This window comes from Lepidochelys olivacea, assembly GCF_965140295.1.
Source record: "Lepidochelys olivacea isolate rLepOli2 genome assembly, chromosome: 7".
In the NCBI taxonomy this organism is placed as follows: domain Eukaryota; kingdom Metazoa; phylum Chordata; order Testudines; family Cheloniidae; genus Lepidochelys; species Lepidochelys olivacea.
The window spans coordinates 102,241,083-102,267,978 of record NC_140417.1 but is presented as its reverse complement, the minus strand read 5'-3'; the positions used below and the strand labels follow the sequence as shown (position 1 = coordinate 102,267,978).

Sequence of the window (26,896 nt, the reverse complement as noted above, 5' to 3'; positions counted from 1 at the left end):
TCTGGTCCGACACTTCTGTTTTACTGAGTTTATTTTTTAAAAAGATTCTAATTGTGTAATCTTTTTTCTTGCCAGGAATAACCTTCACTATATGCATTAAATGCTTAGCATGCATTCAGAGGGATTAAGGCCTTGTCTACACAAGAATTTTCAAGAATTCTGTCTAATTTAAGATATTTTTAAAAACTGATTTAGTTAAACTGGTGCAAAACCCTGTTTAATTTAATCAGTGTAACGTTAATATTTAGACTAGACCTTAGAACTGCAGCAAGGATGCATCTTTTTAAATTACCATGTTAAGTAATGTTTTCTTCTTCTCCTCTTCTACCTGTTACATTCCAGTTCTCATTCTCATTGGGACTTTTTGCTTTCCAGCAAATCGAAAATGAACTGAGTGGACTATTTATGTATTTATAAAACACCTTCACTTCATCTCTGGCCATCAAACACTATTAAAAGCAACTGCAACAGACCACCAGCCGTCCCTGCAGGGGATGTGTGGAGGTCAAAATACCTTGAAATTAGGTCTCAAAAAGGAGAAAAAAATTCTAGTCTCAGGCAGAGGAAAATTAGTCCTGCGGCAGCTTGTCCACAAATCCAAATAAAACAAAACAAAGAGCAGCTTCCTTCCATGTTGTCCGCAGTTGTCAGTTCCACGTCCTGGATGTTTAAGAGGCAAGAACAGCCAGCTCTTCTCCCCAGATCTGACTGCTCAAGCAGTTTTTCAGAACTAGCTTCCTCCTTTCTGCCCATTGAAGGGGTTTAATCACCTTCCTGGGTCAAACAGGGAGGAGACACACACATTCCATCACAATAATATACATAACTTGCTGAACAATATCAGCTGTGGGAGACTCTCATCCACCATTACATCATTTACCAAGCCCATAATCACCCTAAAAACCTGAGTGAAGAGGTGGTTTGGTCTTAACTGTGCCCTGAAGGCTAACGGTTAAGATTCTTGAGGGCAAGTGGGGTTTTCACTGAGGATACGCTACCAGCGGCTGCCAGGTATTCAGCTCTAAGGACTGTGAGCAGAAGTTCCCCAGCTAATGGCAGTTGGTGTGTTGCCACATGGGTAGAGGGGCCCTTGCTCAGGTGGTCTAGAGCAGAGATTGTCTCTCTTGCATGTTTGTGCAGAACCCAGCACTTTGGGGCCCTAATCTTAATTAGGGCCTTTGGGTACTACCATAGGTTTATTTATTACTACTAGTAGTAATAGCCAGGACCCAAACTACAGACAGCTGAATAGAGCAGAGTCACTTGGGAAGTGCATAGGGAGACAGTGAAGCTTTCAGAAAACTGATATACATAATATGTTCCTGACAGCTTACACGGCTAATCAGATGGGCAGCTGCATTCAGCGCTAGTTGTAGCTTCAGAGCAGTCCCTGTATAAAGTACACTGTAGTAATCTAATCTGGAGACCATTCAGGCATGTCTAAGTGTAACATGGGCCATATGGGAGAAGCTGCTAAGACTCTTATTTAAAAAGAACTCTTGGTCAAGCAGCTGTATGAAAAAATATAGCAAAAAAAAAAAGTTATCAAATTCTTCTGGATTGGAAACAGCTGGGAGTCTAGATGGCATATGGTATTTGGTGTCTTTCACCTGTAGATTCATATCTCCAATTTTACTATGGAACATGTTAGTGGTGATAACATTTGGTCACCAGTTGATGGACACTGAGTGGTCTTTATGAAACAAACTGGTGGTCTTTGTCCAGTTCAAAGTGGAAAAGGCTTCATGTAATAATTGGCGTTAATTACCAGCCTTCTTGGCAGTCTGAGAAAGAGGTCAAGGACTGAGAGAGCATGGAGACTGAATTTCCTGTCTTAGCCCAAGAGGAGGTTCCTCCAGATCAGGATTGGAAAACATTGGTGGAGCTTTCATTGCCATTGCCTGTACTCCTCCTGTTCTTTGCTTAAACAGAGTACATGGGTCACTAAGGCTGTACCTTTAATAGTTAGCACTGAAAATGTAAATTAAAAATAAAAGGAGAAAAGCTAAAATATTACCTTACAGGATTCATTGTATTAGAGCAGTCCCAGCTTCATGTGGTGTAGTATCCTGAGTCTGATGATGTACCAGTATCAGATGTATGTCCGCATCCTTATCTGTGTTGTTATGAAGCAGTTCATAGATACTTTGGCATCTTGCATCTCTCAACGGTATAAATCCAGAAGTTCTTACTCAGACTAACTCCAGTCAGAGTTTTTAGTCTAAGTATGGATGGAGTAACAAGTAAATAAGGACGTCAGGATTTGGCCCATGGTTCATAGAAATTGTGAATCTTATTTCTCATGGACAGCACCCGGATGCTACTCAAATTTAAATGGCAAGGATATGGGTTAGTCAGACTATGGTAACTAATCTGTTTGCAAGTCTTAATATAGGACATAAAATGTCACACTCATAGTCTGTTTGTGTGTTTCTAGCAACTTCATGATGGCTCTAAAGTTCCAAGGCTTGTAACACAGCTCCATTTTACCAGCTGGCCTGATTTTGGCGTGCCTTTCACACCCATTGGGATGCTAAAGTTTCTGAAAAAAGTCAAAACATTGAATCCTTCACATGCTGGACCAATTGTGGTTCACTGTAGGTATGTACGCACTCTAAACCATTCTGTCTTCTTGAGCTTTAACAGTTTTTAAAGTGCTTTGTGTATGTCAAAACTATATTTCTGTCTCTTCATTGAAAATGCCATAATTTGCATAAAAGTCAGAACTTGCAATGGTATTAGGCTCCATCATAGCCAGGGAGAAGAACGAATTCAAAAATTCTGCCTTTTCTCTCATTTTAAAATTGAAACTTCAGTTTGTTGTTCCCAGAGTGATAGGCAATCTGACATCAACACATTCCCTGTCAGAAAAGCAGATTTGTAACAAATGGGTTCACTCTGCCATTGAATGCTCCTCAGAGAATACATCCCCCAGTTTTCTCACAGCAGAATTGCCGTTTGCTCTTATAGTTTGCCCACTCTGTGCTAGATATGTTGTAATGTAGACTTGTACTTGAGATAATTTGTTTAACACTATGATGTCCCATTACTACATACTAATACACAGTGTGTTCCAATTCATGTACCAACACTTAAACCTCCTGCCAGTAAGGGGTTATTGATAAACCATTGAAAATGTGTTATAAAAATGAACAAAAATAGATCAGGTTTTGGTAGAAGTTCAAAAGAAATGTTACAACTTTTACATTTAGAACTGCTGTATTTTAGACATGAAGCAAGAAATAGTCTCTTCTCAGGAACAATATATCTAATTAAGATTAGATTAAAAAGAATAGAATAAGTGGCTTTGTGTTTTGTTTTGTTTTAAGGAAATCACTTTTTTATTTTTGGTCTGTTGATTTGTTTTCAGTTGCTTATGTTTGATATTTATAAATATTCTCAAGAGACTTTAAAACACACTCTTCAGTGTGGGGCCGTGTGTATTCCTTTATCAGGCATCAGCCATCCTTTTGTTCATTGTTCATCAGACAAACGCCTGTCTTAGTAGCTTGGTAAGAATTCCTGTTCTCTTGAGTGTATGTACATAACAAAAGTGTTGTTTTTTTTTTAAGATTTAGAAGAAAAAAGAAGATTTTAGTAATCTCTCACAATTTTCCCCTTTGAGATATCCATATTTTTTATATTCCTTTGCCCAGATGCTCTACACAGAGTAATACTAGGGACACGCTTTATTTCTCACCAGCAGGAAATTCTATTCTTAATCTAATTGACACCAAAATGCACACAAGTCACGGAGAGTAATAAAATAACTCTTCTTTAAAAAACAACAACCAAAAAACAGATATCTAAATGTAATGGTCCAAAGCGCACCGCAATAGCACTATTATGAATCACAATGTTTTGGACTAATTTGGTTCTTTCATACTGCTTGAAAAATGTAGACTGAAAATCATGGCATCTAATTTCCTTTGCAGTCCAGGATATGATGCCATTGAATTGTTGGAAAAAGGAAAGGGAAACTCATCCATAATGAGTAACACTGTATTTCTCCGTGGGCTTTTATAAAAACAACATACAGTGCTAAACACGAAGTGCTCGACCAGAACAAACTTGATATTCAAAAAGTTTTAAGCTAAATCAGCATTTAGAGGAAATGCAGGAGAAGCAGGCAGAACAAGGAGAAGGGAGGAAAAAAATAATGTTTCTGACAAATTGTCATTCTTTTTTTTTTAAAATGCCAGTCTCCTGATCAGGGAAGGAAGTTAAGGAGGAAGGGCTGAGAAAAAGATTTCAGAAAGAGTCCAAGAATCAGCAGGGCTTGACACACAAGTAAATCAGAGAGGAGAAGTTGAAAGAGAGATGGCAGAGCTGAAGGAAGAGAGTGGACTAGTCTTGGGGCAGAGAAGGCAGTGAAGGAGTTAATAATATTAGAGAAAGAAGGTAGAACTGAAAATAGAGCTCACGGAGTCTGTGGAGGAGAGAGAGATCAAGGAGCAAGAGAATCAGAGAGCAGAGATTGATGGACAGGATGGAGGAAAGGCAAACTGTGAGAACTGAAAATGAACAAGCCATGTTCAGAGAGGGGGAATTCTGAGACAGGTCAGAACAAGAAAATGTCTGGTAAATTCTGAGTCAAGGAAGTAGGAGAGAGTGAGATGTGGAGGGAGCCCAAAGGTGGAGCTGAAATATTAACAGAAGGAAGTCAGAGGTAGGGGAGGTAAACGTAGTTATAAATGTGGAAGCCGCTCTGTCAGTAGGATAACCACTTGGTGGTAAAGGTGCAGGAGCGAAAGTAAAATTGAACTCTTACGGTACGGGGGCTGGCTCTTCCCCCCCAAGGGGCGGGGCCTCGGGTGGAAGGGGTGGGGCTGGGGCGGTCAGCATCCCCCAGCCAGTCCATCTGCACTGCCTGGCCCGTGCTGCCCAGGGCTCCAGCAGCCATTTAAAGGGCTCAGGGCTCTGGTTGCTGCGGCAGCAGCAGCGGTGGCAGCTGGAGCCTTGGGCCCTTTTAAATCGCCGGCCCTGGGGCAGCTGCTCCTTTTGCCCCCCCCACCCCCATTGACTGCTTGGGGGGCGCAAAAGGGGCAACAACGTTAAAGCACTGCCACAGCAGTGCTTTAAGCAAGGTCCTTTGCCGCAGCAGCGCTTTGAAGTCAGCTGTACGGGCCGGTACCGACGGCCACTTTTTACAGGTACGCCGTACCAGCCCGTACCACCTTACTTTCATCCTTGTAAAGGTGATAGGAGATGGGTGGGAGAGGAGTAGGAGGGGGAAAGAGCAAGGACCAATGAGGGAGAGAGGATCGGTGTGATGCAGCTAGGGTAATGAAAAGGCAAGTAAGAAGAGGGCCTCACCAATCAGAAAATTAAATGTTGTTTGTGGAGGAATCTTTCAGACATAAGTTGGTTATGGGCACTGGTCTCTCTATTATAAGGCTAATGTGTTTTGTGACATGTCATTATCAATGAGGAGCTCAGCTGGTTTTAGTTTGTCATTTCAGCATTCCCACAAGTGGAACTTGTGATTAGTACTAAGTGAATCATTCTACTTTTATATTGTACTGTACTAAGGGATTAAGATTTTCAGGCAGCATGAATTTCTATTCAAACAAAAAAGGACACTGTGTGTGCACGCACAAGGGTGTTTGTAAAGAATATATAATCACACATATATTTTATATAATAAAATTATGTAACAGATTTTAAAATAATAAGGGATACTTATTTGAACACTGTATGTGGCATACTTCAAAATACAATACATCAAAGAAACTCCAACCCCTTACCATATACTGCAATACTCAGGAACCAGACAATAGAAAAAAATATACATATACATGCGCACACACCATACACATGGTAATAATGATGTTCTCTCTGTTCTGTATGTCTTTGAGAAAACTTCGAGTGTTTGCAATATTCTGACATGACTTCTGTGGAAAATACTATAATAAATAGCAAAAAATATTTTCTAGTTCTCAAGAGAGCCATGGATGGTTCATAAATTCTCAAAAATATTTTATATTCCTCATAATTCCACATCAGTATCTTATGAAGAAAACATTCATTTCATGGAGTCTATATTTCTGACTTTATTTTAAAACTAATTTTTTCTTTGATGAAAGTCAGATTGAATCTGTGAGTATGTTGTGGGAAAAATACATTTACATTTTTAGAAGGTGATACTGTGACATTTTAATAGCCACAGGGTAAAATAAGCAAACAGAAGGTTAGAGAAAGTTGTTAATCCTTAACACAGGATGCCATGCCCTTTTCCTCTGAAAGGAAGAGCTGAAAATCATCTATGATTGTATCATTTGTAATAATCTTGCTCCCTCTGGTGGCAACTGGAGGACATGTTAAAAACAATAATAATTTTGCATGGACATGTTAAAAACCTTAGCACTTAAAAAAGGTTTAACATTTGCCAACTGATATATGACATAAAACATGTTACTTTAGTATTAGTAAACCAAAAAGATTTAATAATCAGATTTAGCATGTGTTATCCTTTACCTTAGATCTAATATCTAGATCTGGTTGAAAGATGGGAAACCTTTTGGAAAAAAATTGTACCTTTTTTCCTTTTAAAAGAAATTCAAAAATCATAATTTTTTCAACCAGCTCTGATGCTCCTCAAAAAAAGAATATGTTTTTGTGAAAGCTTTCTGAAAAAAACCACACTTTTTTTGTCAAAAAAAAATTTGAAATTCAAAATTTTTAACCTGTTCTACTAATATCACTATTAAAATCAAAAGTGAATTGTTACAAAATGTAAGACCCAGTGTGGATTTCAGTCCAATGTAAACAAAATTTGGACCAGCTGTGGGTTACTGCAGCAATCTATCTGGACTTCATAGCTCACTTATGTGTCTCTCTTCTTTTTAAGCGCTGGCGTGGGTCGAACAGGCACATTTATAGTGATAGATGCCATACTAGATATGATGCATGCTGAACAGAGAGTGGATGTTTTTGAGTTTGTTACAAGAATCCGTAATCAGCGCCCACAGATGGTTCAGACTGATGTAAGTAAGCATAAATCTGTTGTGATCTTTTGTTCATTTATTGTGTTTGAAACAAACAATACATTTGTTTCTCAAACACTGGTGAATGTCCCAGTACTTCCTCCCGTCATTCGTCCACAGTAGGAATCACAGCGAGAGTAGGGCGAGCTGGAGGGTAATGGAGGGTCTGAGGATAGGTGGTAAGTAAGGGTTGTGACAATGCAGTCCTTTATTACTAGTTTCCGAATCAAATTCTGAGGGACCACTGCTGTGCTCTTCCCATTCATGTTCCCCTGTAGCACAGAATGTGCATGATCTAATAGGAAGCCATTGTTACAGCCACAGTCTTACTCTGTTAATCAGTAAAATGGCCTAAAACATCGGCAACCACGAGAGCAAAATGTATGTGCCAGATTTTGTTAAATTGTATTTAATTGCTTTATTTTAATTACTTTATGTTTAGTGTGCTTGTCGCTTATTCATTCCAGATGCAGTATTCATTCATTTATCAAGCCTTACTTGAATACTACCTCTATGGTGACACAGAACTAGATGTGTCCTCCTTAGAAAAGCACCTTCAAGCATCGCACACCACTACACCACATCTTGTCAAAACAGGGCTAGAGGAAGAATTTAAAGTAAGTAAAGAAGAGGGCTTGCCTCAAGATTTTAGGGATCAGGCCAACAAGACAACATGGTATGTAGAGAAAAGTATGGCATGTTTGAAAAACTGTCAGAACTAAGCAGCTCAGTTTCTGTTTTATTCCATTATTGGGTAAGATGAGGGAGGCTTTTCCTGTATGAACTCTCAGGAGTGAGGAAATTATAATGTGGTGATGCCCTCATCTTTAAAGTGTGGTTCTCCTCTGAAAAGTGACCTCTAAAAATGACACCTTCTTAGTCAGCAGACCTACTCCCTGTGGGTGTTGAATAATGTTTACTTCTTCTTCGAGTAGTGTCCCTATGGGTGCTCAACTATAGGTGCGCTTGCATCCCTGCGCTGCTGATTGGAGAACTTCGGTAGCAGTGTCCGTTCAGCCTGCACACATGCTGTTCCCCCTCATGCTCTGCCACAAGACTAACCAGCGTTGCGTGGCCAAACCCCCCTTAGTTCTTTCTCAAACATCCCAGACTAGAGACGGAGCTGTTAGCAGTCTATTCGTCAGATCATTAACTCTATTAGAATTCAAATTTTCTTAGCCCTGGCCTACACTATGGGGGGGTATCGAGCTAAGTTACGCAACTACGTGAATAACGTAGCTGAAGTCGACGTACTTAGACCTACTCACCGCGGCAACAGTGAGTTAACGGCTGCCGCTCCCCCGTTGACTCTGCCTGCGCCTCTTGCGGTGGTGGAGTACAGGAGTCAATGGGAGAGTGCTCGGGGGGTCGATTTATCGCATCTAGACACGATAAATCGACCCCTGCTGGATCAATCACTGCCTGCCGATCCAGCAGGTAGTGTAGACATACCCTTAGTCTTAAATTTCAGAGTAGCAGCCATGTTAGTCTGTATTCGCAAAAAGAAAAGGAGTACTTGTGGCACCTTAGAGACAAATTTATTTGAGCATAAGCTTTCGTGAGCTACAGCTCACTTCATCGGATGAAGTGAGCTGTAGCTCACGAAAGCTTATGCTCAAATACATTTATTAGTCTCTAAGGTGCCACAAGTACTCCTTTTCTTAGTCTTAGAGTTCTTCTAGTTCTTTTTCTTTCCCTAAACAAAAAAAAGAAAAGAAAAGAAAACGTTTCTCCTTGTCTGGGAATTGCATGGGATATGCCTAGTATACCAGGTTTTAAGAGGTGCCTCTTGTGCAAAGAGGCCATCCCAGTAGCAGACAGACATTCCTGCTGCATCTGTTGCCTCGGGGAAAGCCACATTTCCCCTGCAATTTAATTTGCCAGCAAGTAAAGTCCAGATCTTTGAAGGACCGAGAATTGGGACTAAACTCCTCCTCATGGAGGTAGCTCTCCAGCCATCCCCAGATCATCCTCCAGCCATCCCCAGGAGTCACCCAGGAGGAATGAATCTTCCTCATAGCCCTCGATATCTCAGGACTGTGAGTTGAGGAGACAACTGTGGACCCCTTATGTAAGGCTTCAAAACAGAGCACCATGAGTCCCCAGAGTGAGCCCCAGATTAGCTGAAAAAGATTTCCGGCAGTTTTGGTATCATTGGTACCAATGGCACCAAAGCCATACAGACACGGTACCCATAGCTCATGAGGATACAGTGTGGCAGGTACTATTGATGTGCCTAAAGACCTGATGGGCACAGTACCAAAGCAATAGTATTGACAGGGAAAGGTAAGGTCAGGGACTGCATTGCCTCCGGGAAGACACTGCCAGTATGGGCATTCGCCTTGGCATTGTCAATGGCATGCCATCCAGCCTCAGAGTGCCTGGTATGGCCCAGATCACTGATCCTTTCAGTGCCATCGACCCAGCAATGACAACTGCTGTCATTAATGAGTGTGACAGCACCGCAAGAGTTCAGATACTCAAACCTTCCGGTATCTGAAATACCAGAGTCTCCCCAGCTCAGTATCAAGGCCCTGGAACAGAGTATACCTCGAACACAGGAATCTCCACTGATACCGGGTCAAATACTTCTATTTTCTAGTAAAGAATCGGATAATGAACAGGAGAAGATCATCTCCCATCACTCCTCCAATGATCCTTATAGTGCCAATTACCAACCCGGGCTCCTTCAGTTGTATCCTTGGTCTATTCCTCAACCACCATGGTATGGCCAACCCTGGGCCCAACCATCGGGACCCTTTCTGCCACCCCAGTGGTCCTGCTGGGATCCTAGGGTGGCGAACAGACTCCATGCTTCCCAAACATCCAGCATGGCCCACCATGAGCCTTTGAAGCACTCTCCCTCAGCCATGGTATCCAGAGCCTCTGAACCTCCCAAAGAGATCATGTAGGAACAAGAGATTGGATTTGAGGAGGTCACGTTACAGACCAACATCTCTGCCTCCCCTCCAGATGAGGCAGTGATGTCTGCCAGAGATGGTGGAGAGGGCAACTTCCGGCTGTTTCAGGGTCTGGCTAACTGGGTGGCAGACACTTTGCAGGTATCTCTCAAGGAGCTAAAAGACACCCACCATAAACTCCTGGACATCTTACACTCCTCCTCTCCCTCCAGAATAGCTCTCCCCATCAACCAGGCCCTTCTGGATCCAGCCAAACTTGTATGGCAAACTCTGGCATTGGTCATGCCTACCTGTAAACAGCTAAGGGTATGGAATTTTTTTTTCCCGATCCCCTCTGTAATTCAGTTGTTGTGGACACAGTGAACTCCCGAGGTCATCTACACCAGGCAAAGTCGACCCTCTATGACAGGTTTTGGAAACTGAGAGAAAGGCCTATTCATCCACATAATTGCAAATTATGAGGCCCTGACAGGAAAATAAGATTACGTCAATTACTCCAAGCTGAAAACATTTATTGATCAGCTCCCGGAGTCTCAACGGGAACAGTTTCATGCCATTGTTACCAAAGGACAACTGGTTGCTGAGACAGCACTGCAGTCAGTGCTTGATGCAGCCACATAGCAGCCTGATCCATCTTCATAGCTGTCGTTATACGGCGAGCGTCATGCTTGCCCTTGTCCGGCTTCCCTAAGGAAGTGAAAGCAACAGTAGAGGACCTCCAATTCGAGGTCACGGAGTTGTTTGCTGAGAAGATGGACGCATCTGGCCATACTCATAAAGATTTCAGACAACTCTGGGGTCATTAAGAATTCATACACCTGGACAAAAGAGAAAATCTATTCCTCAACCTCAACATAAATCCTGCGCAGCACGCTTTCCAACTCAGTGCTTCTGTGAGACAAAAAGGAAAAAATCCAGGTTTCTGAAGTGCAATCAGATGGGCCCTCAGTCTTCCTCCTCACAACCATCCACCTCAAAACATCTGTGTTTGGATGTCTTGGTCGGGGCACCAAGAGACCACTCCCCTCAAGAACAGCTGCAGATATCTAACCCATTGTATCCATTTGGGTGCCACCTTGCTCCGTTCAACAATTGAGAATGGATAAAATCCAATATATGGGTTCTGGAAATCATCCACAATGGGTTTTCCATCCACTTCACCTCCCTCCTCTTACCTCCCAACACCCTTTTCCGTCCCTCTTCAGGGACCCTTCTCATGAGAGTCGGCTACAACAAGAAATAGATTGCCTCCTCTGCTTAGGAGCCATAGAACGTGTACCTCAGCAGGGCAGTCAGGAATGCTTACACTCACTTCCTTCCACTGATCAGAGATACATACGCAAGAGTCATGACAGACAACACAGCGTACATGCACTACATAAATCATCAGGGGAGGTGCCAGATCACCCTCCCTCTGTGTGGAAGTGCTAAAACTGTGGAATTGGTGCATTTCCCACAATGTTACAATATCAGCAGCCTGCCTTCCAGGAGCACAGAACACGACAGCGGACAGCGTCAGCCGCAAGTTCCCACATGACCATGAAGGGGAGATAAACCCAGCAGTATTATACGACATATTCAGACAGTGGGGGCCATAGTGACCTTCCATCAACAAATAGGGGGATACTCAGTATTTTTATACCCAACTACAAACATATACCCTCAAGGGCATAATAAACCTTTTTTCCCAACCCACACATCCCATCCCAACATGGGACTTAAATTTAGTGGTGAGGGGCCTGACTAGGCCGCCTTTTGAACCTATGGCCACATTTTTGCTCTCACACCTGTGAATGAAGACAGCATTTCTGGTTGCCATCATCTCAGCGAGGAGGACAGTGGAGACAGTGGCACTAATGGCACACCCCGTTATACAGTATTCTTTCGGGACCTGGTTACTCTCAGACTGCACCTGTAGGTCATCCCCAAGGTGGCTCTGGTTTTTCACATGAATCAACTGATTCACCTCCTGACTTTTTACCCTAAGCCTCATCAGGATAACAGGGAGGCTATCCTACACATGTTAGACATTAGGAGGGCTCTGGCCTTTGTCCTGGACAGGACAAAGACCTTTAGGAAATCTCCTAAACTCTTCCTTTCCATTGCAGACAGATCAAAAGGTACAGCAATATCTCCAGAGAGACTCTCAAAAAGGGTTTTGAAATTGCTATGTGATCTGCATAGTCACTCTTCCGTCTGAAATCCATACACACTCCATGAGGTCGATTTCCACCTTGGTTGCCTTCCTCAAGAATGTCCCTATTTCATATGTCCCTAATGCAGAGTCACCACCTGAGTTGAGTGTACTTACCTTCAGAGAACACTACGACGTTTCAGGCGACTCTGCTTCTGATGGCAGCTTTGGCATTGCAGTATTATCATCTGTAACAGAAGTGACTCTCAAACTCTAGCCCTCCAAGGGGAGTGCTGCTCAGGATTCACCTACGGTGAAGCACCCATAGGGACACTACTCAAAGAAAAGAGAGGAAGTTACTCACCTTATACAGCAACAATTGTTCTCCCAGATGGGTGTCCCTATGGGTGCTCCACAACCCACCTTCCTCCCCTCTACTTTGGAGTTCTTGTCAGGGACTCTGCATTACAGAAGGAACTGAGGGGGGTTCGCCAATGCAATGCTTGTTAGCCTCGTGGAAGAGCATGAGGAGGATAGCGCATATGAGGGCCAAATGGACACAGCTACCAAAGTTCTCTGATCAACAGTTCAGGGACACAAGTGCAGCTACAGCAGAGCACCCATAAAGGGACACATCTCAAAGAACCCTCATTACTGCACAAGGTGAGTAACTTCCTCTTATTTTACTGATTAAAATAAGATTTTTTTTCACTCTTTCTTCCTGTTAGTGCTGCAAGACCAATGTTTCACTGGGAGAGTAAGCTGGATTACATTCTACCATCTTACTCATTTACAGAATTGTTAACTCAGTCCTGATTGCAGAACCTTTGTTACTGGTCATGTTGCACAAGACAAGAAGAACCCAGCTAGACTTTCAGATATAATGTTGAATTTGCAGAGCTGTCAGGGAAGAAAAAACAAATATTGTTTTACTTACGAACTGAGCAGATTTGATCTGGAAGTCATTGAGAGACCATAATGGGAGAACGTCACCATACAGTTTTTACAAAGTCACTTTTAGAGTACAGTCACACTTAAAGGGCTTTGGGGAAAACTGTGTAGAATAACTCTTCTATGATGTATGTGCAAGTGTTTGTGCACTGCATATTTTTATTTTGTGTACAAGATTAAAGAATGAAAATGACATGGAGGCTGAAATTGGACCCATATATAGGATTTCTTTATTCAGGCATTTGGTCTTTTCATTACATTGACAATTACTTAAAAAAGAAAGAGATGCAGGATAGCTGGCGTGGCAGGCGCAATGCAAGGAAAAGCTTTGCATTGCTATGGAATATCTATGAGATAAGAAAAGCCCGTGAGCACACTAAGCGTCCTGCTGCACATCAGTATTCCTCTGGCTGTTTCCTACTCTTCAATCTGTATGGCAAGGGTCATCTGCTTTCTATATGTGCACAGAACATGGTTCAGTTTTGCCTTATGGGCTGGGACAAAAGCATGCTACAGACCATATAAAGCATATGCCTCTATCATGCTTCAGGAGCTTGGTTAAAGCACCTTTTGGCTCCATCTGTTCTGCAAGATAGAATTGTGGTTTAACCGTCTTGGGAGACTATCAGGTTGCAACTGGTTCCCTCATGCGATGGTTGCCATAGTGCAGACAGGGTCTCTGAAGGGCTGAAGAATGAAATCTGGGATGCACTGAGTGCTTTTTGTTAGCTTGCTGTTAAAACTAGAACTTCACTGGGATTGGGACATGCTTCGAAAACAGGCTGGCAAATAACTACAGTGAGGTGTTTGAAATTCTTCTTTCACTTTTAAAATTCAAAACTAATCTCTTTAAATTAATTTAAAACAGTTTGTGATTAAACTCTGTGGCTTGAATTCCTGTTGTGCTTAACCCTCTTTTTCAAATTCCTCCTTAAAACTTATTTCTTCCAAGAGACCTATCAAAGGTATTTTCCACTTACTTGTGAAGTTCTCAGAATGTCTTTTTTTTTGAGTGCGAGGACTAAAGAATGAGAGTTTTAATATGTAAATAGAGGGAAGGATTACATTGGTAACAAAAGAAGGGTTAACATTCAGTTTGGGTTTGGACCATAAAGGGAGTTATGTTTGTAAAATACTTAAGATAAACTTTGAACACAAAAGCACATAAGTACCAAGCTGTGTGAGGCAAAACTTATCATGGTCTGTTTGGTTATTGACAATAACATCTTGATTGCTAAATAAAGTACCTGGCTGCCATCACAACTATAACAATGGCTTCAGACCTGTCAGGAAATAATTATTCTCACTTATATGCAAAGATGGGACTTTTACTTCAGTGCTTAGCATTTTGAAACTACCACTTATGCAAAACTACTGAACTATGGTTAGTGTATCTACAATTAAACAATTATATTCAATATTCTAGTCCAGTATTTTCATAGATGGCTAATTAATGGTTAGAACAGCTGCAGAAATAAAAGTGAGATTTATTATATAATCAACAGAAAACATGCAATCGAATTTTCAAAAGTGGCCAGTGATTTTGTGTGCCTCAATTTTGGGGTGCCAGATTTGAGGCACCTTGGGCCTGATTTTTCAGAAGCACGATCATCTCTAACTGCAGTTGAACTCAGTTGGAGCTTGGAGAGGTCAGTGCTTCTGAAAATCAAGGCCAAAGTGCCTCAAACTCACCATCCAAAAACAGAGGTACACAAAATTAGCCATTACTATAGAAAATTTTGAGCTTAAACTCTATTGGTTTCCTATTGAACTTCATTCATAACCTGAAATACTAATTAACTCAATAAAGTTTAGTTATATATAATTTATATTAGAACTTAAATTTTAAAGATAGGACAATGAATCATTTTATGTTAAGATAAAATCAGTCTCATTTTGGATTGATCCTTAACAAAGGCAGGTAGGAGTCCTTGGGAGCAGAGATAATGAGGAACACTTGATGACTATCAGCGAGTCACATTAGTTTATATTTCAGTTTAATCCAGCAATACATCATATCCTAACTGTTGTTTTGTTCACTGTAGAAATTAACAAATGTTCGAATAATGAAAGAAAACATGAGAACTGGCAATCTGCCAGCGAATATGAAGAAAGCCAGAGTCATCCAGATCATTCCATGTAAGACACGTTATCTTTTACGTATCTTTTATACATGCTTAGTTATAAATATGACAGATGGTTTCACTGCTGTCATAATTTCCTTAATGAGTAAACACCATTAACAGAAGAAGGCAACCGTGTTGTGGTGAGCTCACTAGTCAGTGCTCCTGCTAGGGCTGAAATTTGAACAAACTAATTTGTGAATTTAACTCTTAGAAAAGACTGTGAAATTTACCATGTATAGAGTTATTGTTTCTAAGGTTTTACTATAGATGTGTGCAAATATATAAAACATTAAAGAAACAAATTCCTATTCAGAAGAAAAAGAAGATTAAACTCCTTTCACTGTAAAGCACAAACCCATCCAACCCTGTTATATCGGCTTGTATCCAGAGTAGTAGGCCATTTCCCCCCATGTCATGTCACCTTCCCCTCTAAGATCCCCAACTGCAGCATTGACAGAGAGGTGGTTAAAATCACTGTTCCCAAGGCCACCATCCTCCCCCTTCCTCACCCTCGCTGGAAGGCTCTCCCCGTGTGCAGCACCGTGCTCTCCAGCCATACCTATTACCTTTTCTATCTTGAATTCTCCTTCCCCTCAGCCACCCTTTGATGTAGTTCCAACTCACCCCTCCAACTCATCACTCACCATCAATGATTGTGTGTCTTGCCATTCTCATGCTCTGCCTGCTGGGTCCTAGAGGTCGCTCATCCCCCTGGTCTGGCTCTGCTTGTCCTGTAGCACCCTTTAACCCTTGCATTGCCGCTGAAACAGCTTCTACTGCAACAGCATGCATAAATTCAATTAATTCTTGGTGTGCCTCCCTAATCCTTAATGCTAGTTGCCCCAGCTACTCACTTAAGGAAAGGGGTTCCCAGATAGGTTTCCCTTCCCTTTACCTCCCAGGGTAGGAGCACCCCATCCTTAATCCCCATGTGCTGGGAGGGGGGAATGCCCCTTCCACCTCTCGTTGGGGCTTTTGTTTCTGAGCGGGGCCCTTTCCTTCTCTTGATCAGCCTTATGAAGTGACATATAGTCTATAGATTTAGTATGTCTGCCTGCAGTTAGTTGTGCTTTTTGCTGTTCTAGTTTCAGTTTAGAATATGTGAAGTTCATACATCATTCAGGACTGACTGAAATAATTTAGCTGTGTAACTTCTTAGACACTGTACATCAACAAGACTCATGTATTTTGTATATGAAAATTGTAATATCTGTATGTGAAAATATAATTCTCAGACTTTGCTTGGGATTATGCTGTACTGTTTGGCAAACAAAAATTATGTTACTGAATACTCACTGCGCTTTTCAATTCATTCCTCAGTCATTTAAATGTGGGACCTGATTCCGCACAGTCTTACTCATGTGACTAGCGCCATTGACTCACAGGATTGAGCCTCCTGCCACTTTTTTTCTTTCAGACAGGGAATTTTGTTGTTATATCTGTGAAAGTACAAGGAAGCAATTTATCATCAGCAAAAGAAAACTAATAATGTGGAGATTTTGTTTTTTAGATGACTTTAATAGAGTGATTCTTTCAATGAAAAGAGGTCAAGAATATACAGACTACATCAATGCCTCCTTCATAGATGTAAGTACATATTTTATTTACTTAATTTGTTTACATTTGACTATTATGGTATAGAAGTGTTTTTAAAGGGACTCATCAACTTTGTTTCGGAACAACATTTATGTTTTGTCAAAAAACAAAAGGTATGTGTGTTCAGGGGATGACTTGTAAGAGCAAATAGGGGTAGTTGTTTTTTCCTTTGGTGTTTTCAGTTTCAGAGAACACAGTTTTTTTGTAATTTAAACGTTCTCTTATGCTCTGAACCCAAATACAACAATACTGTAGAGCCTAAGAGCCAAACTGAGATACAGACTAGCAACAGAAATGAAACTTATTTATATTTTATTATCTAAGCTAAATGCAATTAAAAAAATTAAAAAAGCAGACCTCAGACTCAATTTGTTTTGTCAGTCACAAAAGCAGAACTGGAATTGAGAGCAAGGAGCCAGTCTCTCCTGTGCTGTTGATGTCGCCCCAGCTTGGCTGAGGCAGCATGGAGAAGCAAGTTGCCTGATATGAATGCAGCAAGGGAAAGAGCTGAACCTGTCTGTGGGAGATAGATTGGAACAAGAAGCCAGGAGGGGAGAGAGACTGAGATTGAAGGCTAGCAGAGGAGGGAAAACTGGCACTGGCTGGGAGACTGGGACTGGGAAACAAAGGGATAGACTATGACTGACTGGGTCTGGGACTGGGAACTGAGGAGGGAAAGGGGATAGGGGCTGAGATTGGACAAGGAGACTGGGGCTCACTTGGCAAGGAGACTGGGACTGGGAACCAGTGGAGGAGGGGAAGACAGATCTGTTGAGGAATAGGGGGAGAACTGGTACTGGCTGGGCAAAGAAACTGGGACAAGGAGCTTGTGGTGGGGATGTGGGTGACACTGAATTTGGAGCAGGAGCCTGTGGATACAGGGAATGTGGATGGAGAGAAAAGGGAAGACTCAAAGCCAGGAGCTGGAGGATGGGAGGGAGATCAGACAAGGAGCTGGTGAGGGAAACTGAGACTTGCTGGACAAGGAGACTGGGACAGGGATGAGCAGTCTGAGGACTGGAAATTAAGACTAATTAGGTGAGGAGAATGGGACTGGGATGAGGAGCCAGGGTAGGGAAGAGACAGGATTGCAACAGGAGCAGGTTGGAGGGAACGGAGTAGAAGGGCTCAAACCTAGAGAGAATGGGCAGAAGAGTCTGTGACAGCAAGAGCACACTGTCCCCCAGAGTCTGGAAGGAACCTCACCATTCCTCTGTTCGCAGATGGTTTTTTCCCCCTAAGATTTAGGAAATTACACACACACACCAGAAAAACCTACATTAGAAGAACGTTATTAATGTTGCAAAGTCAAGCACTCAAAAGTTAGGAAATGCCAGAATTAAAGTTACCTATGCAAAGCTCATGGGGAAATTAATAATTTCTGTCTTCAGTCCAGGGTTTGAATAGTACACAGTGAATAAGGGATGAAGCTACTTGTTAGACAATGAGGTTAAATAGCTGCTCATTAGGTGACCACCAGATTCACTGAGCGAGGCAGAGCCTGTGGAAAAAATAGTATGTGATCATGTCATTAAATACTGTTTCATAACAGGTATGCACAATGGAGCTGAATTAAGATTGCACAGGCAGTGTTAATTCTGTTTTTTTCCTAACTTCTGAGCCTTTGACTCCACAGTCTTAATAGTGTTCTTTTAATGTAGTTTTGTGTGTGTGCTCGTGCATTCGTGCATAGTGAATACATATAGAGAGGCCTGTAGATTATGTCTGGTTGTATTTACTATGTAGTGTGTGATTTTGTGATCGAATTATTTGTGGTACCATTTGTCACATTACAATTAGGAGCACTCATAGCAAACTCTTATGGCACCTATAGCACCTGACTTGAATTGGTAGCAAATAGACATTATTAAAATGTAAAAACACATGCACATGCTTTAGAACAAGGGTTCGCAACCTTTCTTGAATCATCTCCCCCCCTTTAACATTTTTAGTTGAAGCCCTTCACCTCCTCAGCCCACACCCTTTACAGTAGTAAAAAGGATATTCACCTTGTAAGTGTGCAGAACCCCTCCTAAAGATTCACTTCTTCTGGGAGGTCCACAAACAGTAACCCACATGTTAGTTTGGTGTTGCAACACCGTGAAAAATGATGGAGGGCAGCAGGACCAAATTTGAGTGATGGTGTGAACCCAAGTGCCAAATCTCAACACCCCTCACTCAAATTTGGCGTGGTTCACCATGCCATCTGGAAAGTTTTACATGCCCCCTCCCCCGCCATAAACCTGTGCTTTAGAAAGATACAGATATCTTGCCAGCAGGCTACATGCTGAGAGAAGGAGTCACTCTTGCTGGTGTATGGAAGGAAAAGTGCATCTCTTCCTGATCTCATCTCAGCCTGGCAGTCTGTACCCTGGCTCGAGTCAGCTCAGGGTGGGCAGGCAGCTCTCTGAGTTTTTGCCTGGGAGAGGGCTTAAAGTTTTCAAAAGCACCTACATCCCATTTTCAAAAGAGACTTAGACAGTTAGGAGCCTAATTCCCATTCACCTTCAGTGAGAGGCTTTTAAGCATCTAAGTCACTTTTGAAAATGGGGCTTAGACTCTTAAATCATGTAGGGGCTTTTGAAAGGCTTACCCCATATCTTTAATAGCTACTTGGAGTGCCATAGGAGTAGCACATTCCCCCCAAACCCTCACCATATTGCATCCTCAGCAAGTTCCATATAGTTCTAGTGCTGCACTTGCTTGCTTTATGCACAAACATGGAAGGCCTTGTACTGATTTTTCTACCAGCTGAACTCTGCACCCTTGAGCCTGATTCATTCAGTGGTACAGAGTTAGTAGACAGCCTTAAAAAAAAAAGTGTATTGGCTAAAATGTTGGCTGTTCTTCTAAATGACATTTTCTAGCTCAACTAGAATTTATGGGCTTGATGCAGGAATCAGTGGATGAAATTCTATAGCTTGTGTTAAGCAGAGATCATACTAAATGAACATAACAGTCTCTTCTGAGCTTAATCTATGCATATTGGCTAGTTTGAGGCTTAGATGTATTTCTGATGGGAGCAAATTCTAGAGGCAAGGGCCTTTTACTAAAATACCTTGTCCGCAGTTCCTGTAAACTTCACTCTTGGGACTGATAGTTTAAGTGTTCACAACTAACACAGGCATTGTGGGTGGGTCAAGGAGAGAGTTAGTCTCCTGAGTAACTTGGGCCATTCGGGCCTTTGTGTTTGGTAGCCAAAACCTTGAATTTCACTCAGAAGTGGATTGGCAGATAGTACAGAGAGCAGAGGACAGGTGTAATTGCTCTCATCATTTAGCCCCAGTCAGAGGGCAGAGAACTTTGTTCTTCACTAACAGAAACATCCAAGTGGTCTTCAAAGTTAGTTCCACATAGGTAGAGTGTGTTGTAATAATCCAGCCTAGAGGTTACAAAGATGTGGATGATCAAAATAAAGCTAGCATCTGAGAAGAAAGAGCACAATCCTTTGCTCACTCACAGATGTACATCAGCATTTCTCACCATGGATGCACTGTGTGTTTAGGAGCAAGACACCCTTCCCTCCCCCAAGATTGTGAATCACCTTGGGAATAGGTGGACAGATAACCTCAGAGAAAGGAGCAGTTATAGGACCTGATTCTTCTCCTACATTGTTTTTACACTGGCTTAACTCCATTGACAAAGGATAGCCCCTCCTGACTTTCATCAGTGTAAGTCACATAGAATCGGTCACGTAGGCTTTGACAGATCCTCAGAATGCTTCCCCCTTTCTCACTTCATTGTGAACTGCAGATACACAGCACCTTTACAAGTCCAGACAACTTTTAATTAGTTGCCTGTACTTAGACTTCAGTGCCTAACTTTAGGTACCCACAGTTTAAAATGTTGGCCATGGAATTGATGGTTGTTGGAATATTGATGGTACTATAGCCGTATTGCCACACAGTTATCTCAGTGCTTCAAATAGACAAAAGAGGTGACACAGTGAGCTCAGCAGGACTCTATAACTGAGAACCCCAGGGAAGAAGGAGCAGCCACTCAACATCAAATTCTGGGAATGCTCTGAAAGGAGGTAGTGGAACCTCTCTAAAGCAATTCTATTTACTTCTACTGTGGCTTGCAGTCATATCAGCACTGCTGAAGACAGTTTACAGATATAAATAAATCACCATGAGCATTTGGCCTTTGTCCAGGGCATTATGGAAATGGACAACTGTACCATTTCAGTGCCATCCCCAAGAAGAAATGGTTACTAGCCTTTCTGTAACTATTCTTTGAGATATATTGCACATGTCCATTCCAATGTAGATGTGTGCACGCCCCGAGCACAGTTGCCAGAATTTTTTCCCCTAGTGGTATCCGTTGGGTTGGCTCTAGCGCCCCCTGGTGTCGCATGCTCATAGCGTCAGTATAAAGGGCCCTGCCAACCCCACTCAGTTTCTTCTTGCCAATCACCTCTAAGAGAGGGTGGGTTTGGAATGGATATCTCGAAGAACAACTATTACAGAAAGGTTAGTAGCCATTTTTTCTTCTTTGATGCTTGTATATGTCCATTACAATGTATGTGACTCACAAGCAGTTGCACTAGCGGTAGGTTTGTAAATTGACTGGCTGACTGTAACACAGCCCAGCCAAAGCCAGTATCATCTCTGGCCTATTGTGTAATGGCATAGTGTGTTGTGAATGTGTGAACCGATGACCAAGTTGCTGCACTGCAGATGTCCTGAACTGAAACTTGTGCCAAAAAAGAAGCAGAAAACACTTGAGACCTCATAGAGTGAGCTGTTAGGTTAGCCGGGGTGAGATGTTCGTGAGATCATAACATGCTCTGATACATGAAATAATCTACTACAAGATTCTCTGTGCAGAAATGGGGAGATCTTTCATTCTTTCCGCTACTGCTATGAATAGCTTAGTGGATCTGCAGAATGGTTTGGTTCTTTGTATGTAGAAAGCCAAGGCACACCGAATGTTCAACGAGTGGAGGCATTGTCCCTCTCTATTCGCATGTGGCTTAGAGTAGAACACTGGCAGAAAACTTGCTTGACTGCAATTGAATTACGAGACAGCTTTTGGAAGGAACGATAAGTGTGGTTGCAACTGGACCTTCTCCTTGAAAAAGATCATATATGGGCGTTTCAAAGTGAGGGCTTGGGTCTTCGAAACTTAACTGGCTAAAGTGACGGCCACCAGGGAGGCTAGTTTTCAGGAGAGGCGTAACAGCAAGCATGTTTCCAGAGGTTCAAACAAGGGTCCGGTGAGTTTTGACAGGACAAGGTTTAGGTCCCATGTAGGGGTGGAATCCCTTACCTGGAGGTACACCATTTCTAGACCTTTGAGAAACCGGACAACTGTGTTGTGTGAAAAGACAGAATGATTGTCGATCATGGGATGGAAGGCCAAGAGAGCTGCTAAATGGTCCTTGACTGAGGAAAGGGCTAGACCTTGTTGTCTTAGCAGAAGCAGGTGGTCTAGAATGAGTTGTAGGGATGACTACAGGGGCAGGACTTGTCGTTGGGAAAACCAGACGGAGAACTGCTTCCATTTTTGCAAGGTAGGTAGCTCTGGTGGATGGCTTTTTGCTGCCCATTAGGACCTCATGGACTTGCTCCAAGCAAACTTGCTCCTCTGGATTCAGCGATGGAGCTTCCAGGCTGCCAGGTGAAGAGACACAAAGTTTGTATGTAGCAGCCAACTGGGATCCTGGGATATCAAGTCTGGGTGCAACAGAAACTGTAGTGGTGTCTCCACCAATATGCCTGAGGGGTGGAAAACCAATGTTGTCTGGGTCATGCCGGGGCTATGAGGATGACCTATGCTCGGTCCCATTTGATCTTCATCAGAACCTTGTGAATAAGTGGCAAAGGAGGAAATGTGTAGTACATGTGCCTTATCCATGGTAACAGGAACGCATCTGCAAGAGACCTAGGGCTGTGACTTCTCAGGGAGCAGAACTGGTGGAATTTCCTGTTGGTTCAGGTGGCGAACAGGTCTATGAGGGGAATCCCCCACTGTTGGAAGATATCCCTCACAATGTCTGGACAGAGAAACCACTCATGGTGAAAGGAGAAAGACATGCTGAGGTGATCTGCTAACTGGTTCTGAGTCCCAGGAAGGTAAGATGCCTCTAGATTGATGGAATGACCAATGCCAGAACTCCCACAGGTGGAGTGCTTCCTGACATGGGGAAGAATGTGCCCTGCCCTGCCTGTTTATGTAGAACATAGATGCCATATTGTCCTTGAGGATCAAAAATGGATTTGCACATCTGGTGAGGTAGAAACACCTGGCAAGCTAGACCTACTGCCCTGAGCTCCCTGACACTGATGTGCAGGGAAAGCTCTTCTTGAGTCCAAAGACCTTGAGTTCTAAGAGACCCTAGGTGGGCTCCCCAGCTGAGGGCTGATGCTTTGCATACCAGAGACAATGATGGCTGGGGTTTTGAGAAGGTACTCCTCCACATACCATGTGAGCGAGTCGAGGACGTGGGCAGGAACCATGAGCACTGAGTCCAGGTGATGGGGAGTAGATCATAGCTAGCTAGGCTTGCAGAGGTCTGAGTTGTAGCCTCACATGTTGCACTACATATGTGCATGATACCATGTGACCAGGAAACTCAGGCACTTTCTCACAGTCCTGATCCGATGACCTTGGGGAGATCTTATCAGGGATGCAATCAAGAGGAACTGGTCGTTAGGAAGTAGAGCCCTTGCTTACAACAAGTTGAGCACTACCCTGATGAACTCTATCTTTTGAACCAGTATCAAGATGGAGTTCTGGACATTTAACAGAAGGCCCAGTGCATTGAAGGTTGATTGAATGAGACAGGTGTTCACCTCTACTTGAGCTCTGGACTGGCCCTTGACCAGCCAATTGTCAAGGTATGGGAATACGTGGATTCCCTTTTTTCGGAGGAAGGCCAATACTACTGCCATGCACTTTGTGAAAATCCACAGGGTGACTTACAGGCTGAATGGGAGAACCATGAACTGGTAGTGACCTTGGTTTACTACAAACCTTAGGAAAGATCGAAATGTGAAGTAAGTATCCTTTAGATCAAGGGTGCCTTAGCAATTCTCGGAATCCAGTGAGGGAATGGTGGACAAAGGAAACCATGCAGAACATCAGGTTCTTGAGATATCGGTTGAGACGTCACAAGTCTAGCATGGGTGTGAGACTCCTTTTGGCTTTCGGAATTAGAAAGTCACGGAAATAGAACCCCTTTCCTCTAAAGTGAAAGGGAACCTCCTCCATGGCTCCCATTGGAGGGAGGGATTGGATATCTTGCTCCAACAGGAGCGTATGAGAAGGGTGTCTGAAGAGGGACGTGGAGCGGGGATGAGACACTGGGGTGGACAGGAATTGGTTGGTATAACCTAGTTCTGTCGTACTGAGAACCCAGAGTCTGAGGTGGTATGGGTCCAGGCATCCAGGAAATAAGAAAGACAGCTGGAAAATGGGGGCCAGCTGGATCCAATGCAGAGGGGATTGTGATGTCAACCTTGAGTGTCTTGTGAAAACGAGTGCTTTGATGACCTGGCATGCCTCGGAGCTGACTGCGTAGGCTCTGATGAGGAAGATTGGGGCTCCTTCTCCTCCTTCCCCTGCTCCTTCTTCTCCACTGGTCCTGCCTGGCAATCTGAGGGAAGTAACGGCTCATCTTCTGCAGCTTATTCTGCTTCCTTGAACTTGTTGGTACATAAAGTCCCAGGGATTTCAAGGTTACCTTGGAATCCTTAAGGCTGTGCAGCCTATCATATGTCTTTTTTGAGAAAAGCAAGGATCCCTTGAAAGGGAGGTCCTGGGTAGTCTGTCGCACTTCCTGAGGGAGCCCCAAGGACTGCGGCCAAGAGCTCCTATGCAATGTAACCACGGTCGACATTGATCTGGCACGGAGTCAGCAGCATCCAGGGCTGTCTGCAGGGAGGCCCGAGCCGTGGTCCTTCCTTCTTCAATTAGGAAGGAAATCTCCTGTCTGGAGTCTTGGGGGAGCAGCTCCTTGAATTTAGTCAACGAATCCCACATATTAAAGTCATAGTGCCCCAGCAGGGCTCACTGGTTTGCTACACAAAGTTGAAGGCCCCCTGATAAGTATGCCTTCTGTCCAAAGAGGTCCAATTTCTTAGGATCCTTTCCCTTAGGCATAGAACCTGGCTTCCCTTGGTGATCACATGTGTTGGCCACCGCAACCATCAGGACAGAGCAAGAAGGAAAATACATTGACGCTGCTGCCCTTGCTCTGGAGATGGTGCCTCAGATCCAATCAGTCTTCTCTTTGAAGTAGGTTGAAATTTGTATATTGGGACTTGGTGATTTAAATTGGTGTTAAAGTATCCGTGAGAGAGACATGCAGTTATTATGAGGTATGACCACATCATCTGTACCTTGTTTTCCTATGTTATACAGTTTAAGAAGGAGAATAATATATTTTTGTGCTTTGTTTTATATAAATGACTATAATGGGTTGAAAACTAGCAAAGCAAATGGATTATTAAATGTCTGTCGTAAATAAATAAATAAATAAATAAAGAAGCAACTATTTATGTTATGAAGGTCAGTTTGTCTGTCCGTCCAGCTGGTACTTAAAAGGCCCCTATCTGCAATCTACCTAAGCACCTCCCAAGTGTTTAAAAATAGAAATAAAAATAATGTGTATTTGGAAACCTAAAACCTTCACTTTTTCTGAAGCCATTTTGGCTAAATCCTGTTAAAACCTGTCCTCAGTGATTTAAAATGAAGGAAGTGTTGCACTCTGGACAGATGGGAGGAATATACTGGAACATAAATACTCGTTTGAGAAGCTGAACTAAACTTTGTTGCAGTGTGAATGAAACTTTCACAGCCACTTCTCTAGCATCTTTACCTTCCCTAAGCAGGGCTGTCGTCTCTGTTAGGAGCTATCCCCTATCTTATTTTGTCCTGGTCCTTTTTGGATTGAGCTTCTCTGACTGTTGAAGAGTTGACCCAGTAAAGGGTAAAGCCCTGTCCTCCCATGTCCCAGCTGTACCTAGCCACTGCACATTGCTCTCTCATTTTTCCTTCAAGAGCCAACTTCCCTGTTCCCACCTAACATGTATTTCCCAAAATGGTGCTGCTGGTCTGCAAGATGGGAGCTACAATGAACAGCTTCCCCAGTGGTCCAGTTTGGAACTGTGCTCTCCCATTTTAACTTTATCTTTGAACAGCACTCAATTTAACATTGCTTTAAACATGATTATCCGTACGCTCTATATGAAAAAAAAATAACCCAATGCTGAAAATGTGACCTCATAATTACATGGTTCTATAAAAGCAATAATGAAAAAAATTGCTTTGTATTTAGATATTCATGAGTATGAGTATTTGCTTTTTCCATATTTCTGGTGAGGCTCAAATATGTCATTTCATCAGTTCCACCTGGCAATAGCGTGAGAACATTTTTAGATAGATTTCACATAATAAAACAGAATATTTCAACTTGCTAGTTTAAACAGAGTTCATAGTGAAATTTAATAGTAGTTCTTCCTGAATATCAATATCTGCTTTATTTTACCACCTTTTAGATATATTCACTAGCAGCACGAAACAGCCTATGTTAACTTGGCATTCTGACAGAAGATTATACTACTTTGCAGACTCTCTCTGCCTTCCAGCTATGTAGAGAATTATATTAAATGCAACAGAAGCATATGAAATATTTGAAACATTTTCGACAATTGTTCCACAATTACATTTTTAGCTAATTTAATGCTCTTGAAAGGTGTCAAATTGACAGCTGTAGAGATTTAGGTCCTCTATTCATCTACATAACCAGTACAGTAGAGGCAGCAAGTGATTTCCCACATTGTAACTCAAATGCAAGATTCCCCACTCTGTCCACCAATGTACACCCACCCTAACTTGGAGGAATGTATCTCTAGTGGCAAGGGGAATTAAGCATCCATCCTCGCTCATCTTAGACTTTGCTATTCCTCTCAATATTTTTTCTAATGGTAATAAAGAAAAGGAGGACTTGTGGCACCTTAGAGACTAACCAATTTATTTGAGCATAAGCTTTCGTGAGCTACAGCTCACTTCATCGGATGCTGTAGCTCATGAAAGCTTATGCTCAAATAAATTGGTTAGTCTCTAAGGTGCCACAAGTACTCCTTTTCTTTTTGCGAATACAGACTAACACAGCTGTTACTCTGAAACTTTTCTAATGGTGTATTTCTTAAAGTAACGTTGTAAGATGATTAAAGT

The 26,896-nt window shown here is 42.5% G+C and overlaps 1 protein-coding gene across 5 annotated transcripts in view; it reads left to right on the top strand.

The window, feature by feature from the left end:
* PTPRE (protein tyrosine phosphatase receptor type E) overlaps positions 1-26,896 on the top strand; it is a 262,459-nt gene that overhangs the window by 208,737 nt on the left and 26,826 nt on the right. For all 5 annotated transcript variants that reach the window (XM_084635439.1, XM_084635440.1, XM_084635441.1 and 2 more), the window contains 5 exons: positions 2,438-2,601; positions 6,851-6,986; positions 7,454-7,603; positions 15,038-15,131; positions 16,629-16,705. In XM_084635439.1, the coding sequence (XP_084491565.1) occupies positions 2,438-2,601; positions 6,851-6,986; positions 7,454-7,603; positions 15,038-15,131; positions 16,629-16,705 (621 nt within the window). The remainder of the gene's footprint in view (positions 1-2,437; positions 2,602-6,850; positions 6,987-7,453; positions 7,604-15,037; positions 15,132-16,628; positions 16,706-26,896) is intronic.